This window comes from Monopterus albus, unplaced genomic scaffold, assembly GCF_001952655.1.
Source record: "Monopterus albus unplaced genomic scaffold, M_albus_1.0 scaffold119.1, whole genome shotgun sequence".
Classification (NCBI taxonomy): Eukaryota; Metazoa; Chordata; class Actinopteri; order Synbranchiformes; family Synbranchidae; genus Monopterus; species Monopterus albus.
Window position 1 is genome coordinate 375,851 of NW_018127999.1, and position 13,011 is coordinate 388,861.

Sequence of the window (13,011 nt, forward strand, 5' to 3'; positions counted from 1 at the left end):
TCAGCAGGAGTTCACTGTAATCATCACCAGCAGCTTAAAAAAAACCAAAAACATGAACCACATTTATGAAAACGACTACAGGCACTCACATTAATATCCTCCAGGTCCAAGAAGTTTAATACAATGCTGTTCCTCTTCCAGATGATTGGTGGGCGCAGCGTCCCCTGGATGGCACAGGTGAGGACGGCACTGAGGCCCACTGTTACCGTGGAGACGCTGATGCGCTGGTCCTCTGTCAGGCTCAGCTGGACAACCTCTGTTAGAATGAGAGTATGAAAGGAGGCACTTGGAGTTAGATGGACAGAACAGATGAGCAAAGAAAAGATGACAAGATTGAGAAAAATGAGAAGATGGAAAATGAAGGGGAAAAAGGCAGCAGGAAAAATCTGAAGGAGTGTGCTGACGCAGTGGAACTGTAGCCAGGATTAATACATTTCTAAGCTCCATCTCATTACTAGTGGACTGGGGAGGATAAACAGCTGTCCAGGACTAAAGGATATCCAGTGTGAAAAAAGATCACGTGTCAGAGGACACGCAGCTAGCCAAATATCATTCTTCTCATTACGGGAAATTTATGTTCATTGAAATGACCATCCAATTCAATTCACCTTTATGGCAAATTAAGAATTATTCTTCAGTGGTTCCCCTTGGCGCCATAAATGGTATCTGTCGCACCCAGCAGTGTGGCCAGGCACCAAATCTAGAGAGGCCCAGCTGCAGCTATTCTGCAAACATTATCATCTACTGGACCTTTTCCTTTTTGCCAGTTTAAACCAACACTAAGCCCAATGTTTTAACTTCACACTAAAGCAGTGTCTGTGCAGCACGGTGTGTAAAATGCACAGTATTCTCACTAATAAATTAGTTTCATGTTCTTGACTGCATCACAGCACCATTAATATTTTGTCTTTTTCCCATTTTCATTTCACTGAATTGTGTAAAGAATTGAGCAACAAATTAGGCGAGGAGCACGAGAGAGAGATGCTGTGTGAATGTGGAGTCAGGCACGCCACCACTGACATGATGTGTCACTGTGTGACCCTGGGTCAGACCGGCTCAGGCTGAGGATACACTTGATTCAATAAGTAAAGAAACATAGACCCCTGACAGAAATAAAAATGGAGCCATCCAAGCATAACACTGAAAAAGATCGCACATAACGACATTGGTACTAATAGCTGCTTTCACAGCATGACCTTTCAGTCATGCTGTGCTGAAATATTTAAAGGATTCAACATAAAGGATCTAATTAGAGTATGAAAAATGAAATCTGTCATTATGTTTAGAAACTCAACATCCATAAAGAAAATCACAAAATAAATGTCAAAATATTTGCTATAAAGAAATCACTAGTCTGAGCAAAAGGTCATGCCAAGTACTGAAGTTGGTAAGGAACACTCAAACACCTGAACCCAAGGAGATACAGTAAAGAAATGATAAGAATGATACAGCATCTACTTATATCAAGCTGAACAGACACAACCCAACACGTTTTGGTAAGTTCTTATGATGTAAAAGCCCCTATTTTATTTTGCCACAAACTATAATAATCAAGTGTCTTGTTATTGCCACTTTAAAGCCATCCTTCCACTGCAGGTGATGTTTATTCCTTCCAGCTTCTAAAATTAGCAAATCATGACCAGAATGTTCATACTACATTGGCAAATACATCTACATAACTATCTAGAAGATCCAAAAATTAACATGCACTTTCCAGAACTGCAGTGATGAGACCAGTGTACCAATAAATCTTCATGTCACCATTCACACAGGACAATATTTCACTGTCCAAACACACTTCAAGTAGATGGCTAACAGACTTTTTGTGAGGAACTTCCTGTCCGGATCCAGACAAACGCTGCTGTAAAAGACCGCGGGCCACTAACTGTCTCTTTCACGTAGGTCTCCAGGTGACAGATATATCTGGGCTGACAGCCTGGTCTGTCAGTGATATTTCAGACTGCCCTGGGTACAGTACACTGCCAGGTCCAACTGAGTTATAATTCAACAGAGCAGTAATTTGGGTGGCGGAAAGGCTTTGAGTGCCATGTGGACAGATGTTGGATGAAGAGCATTGATCTGACATGGCTTGGAGGGGCGGTTTTAGGGTGGTACTGTGAATTTCAACTAGACCAATGCTCACACTGAATTTAATCCAGTGCATGAAAGAAAGGCCTGTGTAGTTTGACTGTTCAACTGGATGTAGAGTTCATCCTTTTAATGCAGAGAAGCAGGGATACAGTGGTGCTTTTAACACCAAGTGATGGCATAATAATGTGGGGACAGCGTTGGGATAGTAATCATTGATTTGACATACGTAATTTAACAAAATTAAAAACTAAACAAGTTTTTAAGATAAGAGTCTTGAAATCAGTTTAATTCCAGACTCAAATGACTACTATTAAAATAACGTTTGCATGGATCAGGAGACAAAACTAGAAAACAGGTTACTATTAAGATTATAAGGCGAGTTTTGTCTACATACAGTACATGTAGATTTTTTGAGGATTGGCTTTGAAATTTTGGCTGGTGAGTCTCAGACATAACTCTGTTTATCTGATTTTGAAATGAATGCCTTCATTGTACTTGGCTGCGAAGCATTACTGACAGCAGTGAAAAACAACCTTCGCCTCAAAGCCCCTAATGCACGGCTCTAACGCTGCTGTCTACATACCAAATCAAACAGGAAACGCTTCATCAATTCAAAATGGGCAGCCGTGTTTAGACAGCCACCCCCACATATGAGGTCAGTCTAAACTTTCAAACTTTCTGCTGATGTATTAGACCTCACTTTTAATGCCTGGGCAAAAGGCCATAATAAAAACATCCACCTTTGTGAAAGATGGACCAGTTGTAAAATTAATCATGACACCATGAAATTAATCCACTGAGATTACAGCCAGGAGACCAAGGGAAAAAACAGAGAAAAATGTTTTAGCTTTTGATGTGATGATAAATGGGCTTGCAATTTTAGAAAATGTGTTGATTGCGGTTGATGTCACTTCTCCTGAGAAACTGGGTCTAGGAGAGTCATTAAAGGGATATTTTCAAATGTTAAGATTTTGTTGTGTGTTGTGGGCAGCCAGGCTGGGGCACAGACTCAGAGAGGGGTGGGACATCTGAAATGCATGTAAAAAGGAAACCCCTAGTTCTATGAATTAGCAAACCACACATTAGTGATTTCTTTCGCTAACTCTGGCTGCGCTCCTCTTTTACCTCCAGCCAGGGACATCGCTGACACACAGTCGTGAAGGAGGTGAATCATGCCAAGTACTCCGCAACACAAAATCTGAGAAATGAATGCACATATCATGCTGCATGCATGATGTGAAATAAAACTAATCTGACCAATATCGATAACAAAGCACCAGAAAAATGTTAGCTGTATTTAAGACAACAACCTGTTGTTGTTTTTCAGTTTTCATTCATTAATACTGATAAGCAACACACGTTGACTCTGGCACAAGGGGTGGAGATGGTCAGTGCCACCCCTGGCCACCCCCTGGGCTTCGCCTGTGCACAGATAGTGTAACAGTTCTATGTAAATTAAAGGATAAGGCTGGTCATTTTCTATATTAACAGTATTTTCAACAATCCCCATACAGAGACTAAAACCAACATTGCCTCTATTAGTTTGCTAGTCTCCAACATGGATTAGCTTGTTTGTTTCTGCCACAGACGTTCGCTGTTGTTCAAAAACAAAAACAAATCAGTGAAACACACCGCTACACTGGATGACATGTTTTTCCATTACAAAACACCACACCCCAACTTTTTGCAGCTGAAGTAAGGAAGAATCATCTGTGCATACCCAAGATCTCTGTGAAGGCAATTCATTGTTGGTTTTGGTCTCCGTATGGAGATTGTTGAAAATTCTATTCATATACAAAGTGATCAGCCTCATCCTTAGAGAGTTCTTGGTTAGCTTTAGCAACTGGTTTACCTACCCTATGTGTGCCAGTGAGACACTGACAGTATTTTGGAGATAATTTACACTGAATTGTTCCATCTGCAGAGCTCCAACAGAGCCTGTCCTTTGTTACTTTTGAGCAGTGGGAAAGCTGATTAGGCAGGCCATTAGGATATCATCAGAACCTTCTCATGTATGGGCCACCTGAGATGCCAGTGAACGTCAGTGACGACAGATTCCACTGATGGTCCCACAGCTGAGCTGAGACTGGCCAGCTGGTTGTTTTTTGGCAATGATAATGCATTTCCATTTCAAAAAAGAGGACACTCCTTTGTGCCTCCTCATGAAAACAAACGAAACTTTGCAGTTTGTTTTGTGGCTCTGTTGGAAATGCAATGCACCACCTGAAGTTTTTTTTTCCCCTTTGTTTAGGGTTTGATCTAAATGTGACATTAACAATGTCTCACTATAAAAAAACACTTAATTCCATTGTCAAACACAAAAAGCTAAATAACTCTTTTTAACAAATGTTTTTCATTTAAATGTGATAGTTAATGCATAAATATAAAGGATTTACTCATGTGGTTCATTTACTCATTCACAGACAAATAGGAAACAGCCAGATTAATAAAGGTTTTACTGATTTTTCTTTTGATTGATTGTAGACACAAAGTCCAACACCCAACATGTTCTTGAGATATATAGTGTTCAAGAATCATTGTAATTTTACCAGGAACAATTCAAGATGTCTTTTTTGTGACATGTCTGCTGTTTAGGGTTCTACGTAAACATTGAGAAGACAAACATTTTTCAATTTCAGTAAATGAGCCAAACATTTTAATTGTGACTAATGGATTTTGTCCTACAAAAAAGAAGCAGAGAAAGAACTTTGCTTCAAGAGAATACTGACTATAATTAGCAAATTCATGATGTAAATCATGATATATCTGATCAGTGAGTGAATAAACACGACTAAGCATCAGTGATTTATTCCGGCTCTAACAGCTACACCCACGTTTAACTTGCTACAAAGATAATTTAAAATTTCAGTGCCAAAAAAAAAAAAAAAAATAAATGCTAAAGATCTGTTCAAACATCCCCAAGTGTTCATTTGCAGATGTCATTTAAATGTGATAGTTAATGCATAAATATAAAGGATTTACTCATGTGGTTCATTTACTCATTCACAGACAAATAGGAAACAGCCAGATTAATAAAGGTTTTACTGATTTTTCTTTTGATTGATTGTAGACACAAAGTCCAACACCCAACATGTTCTTGAGATATATAGTGTTCAAGAATCATTGTAATTTTACCAGGAACAATTCAAGATGTCTTTTTTGTGACATGTCTGCTGTTTAGGGTTCTACGTAAACATTGAGAAGACAAACATTTTTCAATTTCAGTAAATGAGCCAAACATTTTAATTGTGACTAATGGATTTTGTCCTACAAAAAAGAAGCAGAGAAAGAACTTTGCTTCAAGAGAATACTGACTATAATTAGCAAATTCATGATGTAAATCATGATATATCTGATCAGTGAGTGAATAAACACGACTAAGCATCAGTGATTTATTCCGGCTCTAACAGCTACACCCACGTTTAACTTGCTACAAAGATAATTTAAAATTTCAGTGCAAAAAAAAAAAAAAAAATCAATGCTAAAGATCTGTTCAAACATCCTCAAGTGTTCATTTGCAGATGACCGAGACAAACTGCATATCCCACCAGCAGCATCTGCTCTGCCCCGGCCGGCTGGAGAAGGTTGTCAAGACATTATCTAGTTAATGATTCCTACAGTTTCCCTCTTCTCCCAAAATAGCTCCGATGTGTAACTTAGTAACTGACTTTCAGGGGAATTCAGAAGCACCACGGATCAATCAGCCCTGCTAAGTGAGCTATGGACAAGCTGGCAGGCCCAGCGGACAGGTTTCCTGTATCGAACTCTGGAGGGACATAGTATAGCATGAGAAAGGAGAGGAAGATAGAAAGAGAGAGGAGAGGGTGCAAGGCCATATTGAGAAAAAGTAGTAGAGACACGGACAAAAAGACAACTTGAACAATAGAAAAAGAGTAAATAAAAGAAAAGAGAAAACGGAGGAGAAGTACAAATCTGATTGGGAAAATGAGCTCAAATGTGAAAAAGTATGTAAAAGAGGATAAGCAAATGAAAGAAAGACATTACGAAAGAGAAAGGCAGAGAAGTAGTAACAGTGTGTGTGTGTGAGTGAGTGTGTGAGACAGACAAAAAGAGAGACAAATCAGATTCAGAGCACACAGCAGCTCGCTCAGGGAATAACTAACATGGTGAACTCAAGACTGCGGCTCAGAGAGCTGTCCCTCTATGCTTTTATGAGACCAGCCCCTCGTGAGGCAGAGTAAGACATCAAACCCCAAAGCAGAGACGCAGAACACTGTGACTTCTTTAGAGGGTAACATGGGTACCATCCTGACTGTAGGCTAAAAAAAACAAAAGCGAGAAGCAGTGAGGGGCAGAGAGCAAGGACAAGAGAGACGCACTCAAACAAAGCAACAACACACTTACAAGCATGTGCTCGCTTCATGAATGAAGAGACACCTCAGACACGCTCCATCAGCAAATCAACGTCTCTCTGTCACACTGAATATGAGGGGGTGGGGGGAGTATTATGTAACTTATGTGACAAGTACATCTCCCTCCCTTAATGAGTCATGTATGCAAATATATGCACAATATTCTTGATTATTCATTTGACCCTCATTTGTTCTCATTTGATAAATTAAGATTCAGGCATTGATGATTAAGCTCATCACTAAGTGAAAAGCAGCTGCTACAGTAAGTGGGATTGATTTGTCAGCCTTCACACTTCCTATATGTTCTTGCAAAGCTGCTAAACTACTCAGCAATGGAGACTTGTAGGCTTCCAAGCAGCCTGGCACTGGTGTCATGCTTGCACTTAGGTAAGCCCCCAACTAAAACATTTTTTGAGTGAATCCAACAAAATGGATTCTCTCATTGATTGTTGCTATGCAACCACAATAAAGTCATGACAACAGGCAGTCTTAGACCACCTGGCAGTGCAGTGCAGTGTGTGTGTGTGTGAGGCTGTGGTTAGACACAGGCTCCTCAGCGCAGAGTGCACTTCCAATCACAGGGAAACACACTGGCACCTGTTATCATTTTTTATTGTGCTGCAACCCAAAATTGATTGGAAGAAATTTGTGATAAATAAAGTATATACAGTGATGCTTAAAAATATCAGCCATGTTTGTGCACAAAGATGTGCTCATAAGTGTCCACACACGTAGCACTGACGTGTGCAGAATATAAATAAAGATGCAGATGTACATAAAGTAAAGAAAGCACAAAGGCTGAAGTAGGAGCAGGTAGTAAGCATGAAACATTATGGTAAATGGATTGCACTTATTTGGCACATTCTACCTCACTGGACAAAGTGCTCTGCCTCTCATTTCACCCATTTTCATTCACACACACACATGAGCAACATGACAAAAGCTACCTTCACACAACCTGGTGAAGTGGTCCAAATCTTACTTTTTTTCCTTCCAAGTAATTTAGATCTGATTTTTTCACAGAAGTGTCAACAAACCAAACTGGATTATTTCAAATCACGTCTGAGCCACTTCTGTATGTGCTCCCAGATCCGATTTCTGACTATGCGAGCGCGGTCCGAATAGTCGGGTCAGAAGTTATGTGGCATTTTTTAATGTCCCACTCCTGTGCACATATTAAATTTTATTTATAAAGCACCTTCCCCAATGCCCAAGGCCACTTAACAGAAGCAAGTAAAACCAGAACAAATACAATATATTTTTACAGCATAATACAGTAAACTAAAAAATAAAACACACCGGCAGACATCACTAATATAGGCGGCCTAAAACGGTGCGTCTTTAGAGCAACCTTGAATGCTGAGGCACTGGAAGACTGACACATCCTAAGTCTCGAGCACCCATTGTTTGTGGTTTAAAATCTGCCACGGTCAGTAAACCCGGTCACCTGTCATCATCATTCAGTGTTGGCCCCTCACAGACAGGTGAAAGTAAACATGGAGGAGAGCAGCAACAATGATGGGGGTCAGTGGAGAGACATGTTTCACATTTGTTGAACATTTATGGAAAAGCTTCTGATCAAGCCAAACAGGAAGGAACATACTGCATAAAAAAAACTTTGTGTGGATGTCGGTCACATTTCAGTTGAGTCTGTGATTATGTGTAGGATCTCAGCTGTGTTCACATTCAGCCAGGTTTCATGAAAGTGAACCATCAACACAAAGGGACCAGATCTGACATTGGAACTGAGTGTGAAGGCCCGTTATGTGAACGCAGTCTTCAATGTGGACAAAACCAACCCCGCAACAGGAGACAGATGACCTACTCCTCCCTCTGAGTCAAAAAATACTGTATATGATTTTATACTGTGACATCAATATACACTACAATGAACAAAAGCCTCACAATCCAATATTACCATTAGCATTTCCCACATTGGTGTAACAGCGCCACTGATAATAGAAGGAGAGCTACTGTACCTTAATATAAACTGTAAAATCATATCACTGCCAGCTGACCTTTGTTTATCAGTTCATGTATATATCAACACATCAACAATCCCTGACTGAGGCAGAGAAAAGCCTAATCTAAAGATGCTACACCTTTTTATTGGTAATACAACTGATGCATAGTGAGAATATAATCTCTCCTCGAACTGCAGGTCTGTACAGTACATGCAGGGAGAAATGACTCCCACTGGGAGCCCTCAGTGTGCACCAATGATGTCAGTGTGTCACTGTGCATTCAGTAGGAGGACTGCTCTCTGCAGGGGGCTGCAACACTTAGGAAATATAGTATGCTATCCATGTTTCAAACACTGTCAAACAAATTAATGTCATGTTGTGTAACATATTGTGCAGGTACAACTGTTTTCGTAGTCAGTCAATAACTATGCAGTATGTTAACTTTATGCACACACTGTGCGCCATGTCACATTTGTACATATATACTGCTGCTTGTTCTGACTCTTTTGCTCTTCTTTCTCCGTCTCTTATGCACACACAGTCACTTCCTTCTCTCTTGCTCATGCACAGAGACAGAAATTTGAGCCCTCTCTTTGAGTGGGCTGCTGAGGTGATTATTCATGGGAGGGAGATGGGGATGAGCAATCAGTGGCCAGCTCATTAATCACACTGAATGCAGGCCCTTAATCTCCTCCCAGGTACGAAGGAATCCTCCACTGTCGCTCCTCATCCCCTTCCTCTTGATCTCATGCCTCCTTCTCTCCTCCACCCACCAACCCATTTTCTCTCTGATGCTTTGTTTGCATCCTCGGCTATTTCTCTCTGTATTTGCCTTTCACAGAGCCGCTCACCCAGCTGGTGACTCTCTGGCTGCCTGTCTTTTCCTTGTCGTTGTCTCTTAACTTGCTAGCAAAGTCACTGCAGTACTTCATCTCCAGTAGGGCCTCTTAACTAGGCAGTGAACAGGCCGTGTTAGGATCACGAAGAGATGACAGAGAGCGAGCCAGTGGAGGTACTGTAGTATTTTAAAACAATCTGTTCTGAACTGTATTAACAAGCCAGAAGCAGCAGTTTGGCTCTGCTTGCTCTCCCCTGGCACTTACAGTACATAAGCAGTTAAAAAACATAAGGTTTAGGATACTTCATGGCAGCTGTGCCCTTCCTTTGTGAAACTATGAGTGTTTTGTGTTGGCTGGAAGCTGATGAGAAACGCTTTGTGCTGATCTGCCTCTTAATTAAAATAAAATTATATGAGGATAGTTTATGACGAGTGTGTGATAATTTGCTACCTCCTGCTTAATGAAAAACATTTCCAGAACGCACAGTATGATAAGATGGGGAGTTAAATTACAGTGCTGTCTTTTGAAAAACCACAGGTTTCAAAAGTCAACAAAAATTAAAATTCCTTCACATAAATATAATACATAGGATGCTAAAATAACAATACGTGTTACTCAAGATACCTACCACAGTCCTCCTGGAACCGCAGACTTCCCAGGCCACTTTAAGGGGAACAATTGTCTCCTTGCTATTTAATGACCAGTTTTGCGAGAACAGGCTGCTAACAGCAGAGCCCATTTTTGAGGTGGGTGTTGCTGCTAAACACCTGGGTGCATTTCAAGGCAACAGTGCATTTACAGAGGACGAGGCTCAATACTGAACTGGCATCAGTTTGGTAATAGCAGGACAGAGTTCTCTTTACCGTGTCATTCAATCCTTACAGGCAGGCGTAAGCAGTTGGGAAAGCGAACAGATTAATCGCTCGTCTGGAGGGTTCACAGACGTGTTTATCTAAGCGGACACCTCCAAACTCCACTGAAACTTTTATCCTGCCACAATACATTTGGTTCATTTGTTGCTTTAAAGTCAGGTCTGTCATTTGAGACAGAATCACTAACCTTTGCTGCAGCGTCGCTTTAATGCCAAGCCTGTAAATCGCCACATGCCATATCCCAATACAGCTACGAGGAAAGTTACACCAATGTTGGCTTTTAAGCTTGTCACACTGTAAGTCATTTTCCCACAGCTTTTCCAATATTTCTTGTGTTATGACTCCTGAAGGTCAAACATACTGCAACCCTCTGGCATTATCAAGTTGCACTGACTGAGATTCAAGCAAGCCAAGCAAGCCACAGTAGAAGGCTGTCATGTCTTTCATGACATTTTTCTTTTAATACGGGAAATCATGAGAGCTTTCCTTTCATTTTTCCCTATAAAACAACCCTTTGCATTTCTATATACCTTGATATTGAAATTTTATATAACTCAAAAAATGCAGTGATGTGGAACAACAAAATAAGGACAGTTCATTTAAACTAAGGATACACCGATTGATGATTCCGATTTCCGATAGTTTTTAAGGGACCTGCTGATTCCGATTTTCTTTCTTTCCAAGAAGTGTAACTGACAGCACACAGACATTTTATTTATTGAAAAATCTGTTCTAATAAAAACATTGCATAAAATTCAACATTTTCCATCTTTCTCTCTCAATCTTTTTTTTTTTTTTTTTACAAACCTCCAACTACAAATGAAGTGCATTATTTGATTTGTACTCCAAAAATAAACAGGTGCAACAGGTGAGAGAAACAGGAGACTGTCTATTACCCCAGTCTTACTGAGTACACAGTTGTTTTTGAAGTGTGTACAGTTTGCTGCGTTTTACCACAGGTTGGATACACTGTACTGTTAGGTATTTTTAGTCAGATAGAAATTAGATACTTTATGTATTAGAAATGTTTAGTGGAGATAGGATGTCTAGTTAGACTGTTAAATGCTTAGTCATGCTTATGAGTTTCTACAGGGTACATCTGGTCAAGGATAACTAGAGAGAAGAGTTGATGACTGTCAGCAGACAGGATGTTTAATATTATTATTATGACGTGTATAACTGTAGCCTTAGCCATAATATGTTCTTATGTTTAAGTCACGACATGTGTAACAGAGACGTCTCGGTTGACGTTTCTGTGTAGTATGGGGGTAGCCCAACCGAGGGGATATAATGTATAGGCCTGGTTCAGTTCAGGGTCTTTCATCTTACATCTGCCTGCGTGCAGTTTGGAGGTGCAAGATACCTGAGCATGTAATGTTAATTTTTACCTGTGTTCATGGAATAAATCAGCACTGTTTTGTAGTTACTTGGACTGCCTCGTCTCTTAGAGTTAGCAATGGTAATATCCTGCAGTACATATACAAGCATTTTGTGTAGCCAGTAATTTCCTCAGTGTGTAATATTTGTCGGAGATTTGGACGTAGTTTCCCTTCTCCGAGGTCTTTCTGTGGACTCACAAATGTGAGTCTCACTTGAGATGCACGCGAGATGCTGCACGCTGCACACGCTGTGCTTTCTATGCCACTGTGTGTGAGACATGGATTGTCATGCCTCTAAATCTAATTGGAACAAAATCTGAAATCCCAGAGTGATCGGCCAGTCACCGGTCAAGGCCACCGTTCAACCAGTGCATCTCAGCTTTAAAATATATTGTTTTTTGCAACAAAGTGACAAGAAAAATTTGACTATGTACTGTTTGGTGACTGTTTCGTGTTAAAGCTTCAACTGGTTCCAAACTAATAAATATCATTAGTGTCTTGTGTCTCTTCTATAACATCCCCATTTCACAATCATTTGAAAATATGCAGCCCAGAAAAAACATTATAAAATAAGCAGAGTAGATATGCAAGAGCCTTGGTTTGATAAAACTCAGGACATTTTAAATCTCAAAGGGCAAAACATTCATCCAGCTCTGAGAGGCTTAATGGAAACTAGCTGCCAGCTTGGAGCTAATCTCCCATACTTCATTTGGCTGGATGAGGCCCAATTCATTAAATCGATACTCTTATCTGATAGCAGCATACAATCACTTGACAATCTGGATAATCTTTCATCTTTATGGTAAGAAAAAACACCCGTCCCATTGTCTCTCTCTCCCCAGCTGTGCCTCCCACTGTAAACTGACAGGGTTGGCTAAGGTCTTTCTGGGTTTATAGCCCCTTCTGCCTTGTGGAAGAGGAGGGTAAGAGAGATTAGTGGCCTACAGTACAACTCTGCACTACAGGAGCCACAACTTGACCTAACCTGAGGGTCCACCTTGATAGAGGCAAAATGTACAGTGAGATATACTAAGAGCCGCATGTGTGTGTCTGGGTTAAAATGTGCTTGCAGGATTGTTTGTGTTTCCATAGAGTATGTGAGTGGTCAAAGTTTGAAAAGGACAAATGTGATAAAAAAAGAAAGAAGCTAATGAGATTCTACATCTACAAACACAAAAGAAGCACATTGTTTCTCTTTTGCTTAATTTAAAGTGAACCATTCGGGTAAAGCTATCTGCTATGCGCATAACATAGTATGCTACCACAACTAATGAGCACCATTTTACTGTATGACAAATTTGATTTGATTTATTTATTTATTCTTTCAAGCATGTAAAGACAGTTGATATATCAACACACATAATATCCAACAAATGCTAATCCAATATCAATTTGCTTATACCTAGTACATGCTTGAATGGAGTAGGAAGAAGTCAGACTTATCCAGTCCTACCCCATGACATCATCTTACCATCATTGGTTTGCAAGCAGTA

At 40.2% G+C, this 13,011-nt stretch overlaps 1 protein-coding gene across 2 annotated transcripts in view; it reads right to left on the bottom strand.

Annotated features, from left to right (window-relative positions):
• Window positions 1–13,011, bottom strand: part of fstl4 (follistatin-like 4) — a 215,047-nt gene that overhangs the window by 37,457 nt on the left and 164,579 nt on the right. For both annotated transcript variants that reach the window (XM_020611963.1, XM_020611962.1), the window contains exon 7: window positions 90–256. In XM_020611963.1, the coding sequence (XP_020467619.1) occupies window positions 90–256 (167 nt within the window). The remainder of the gene's footprint in view (window positions 1–89; window positions 257–13,011) is intronic.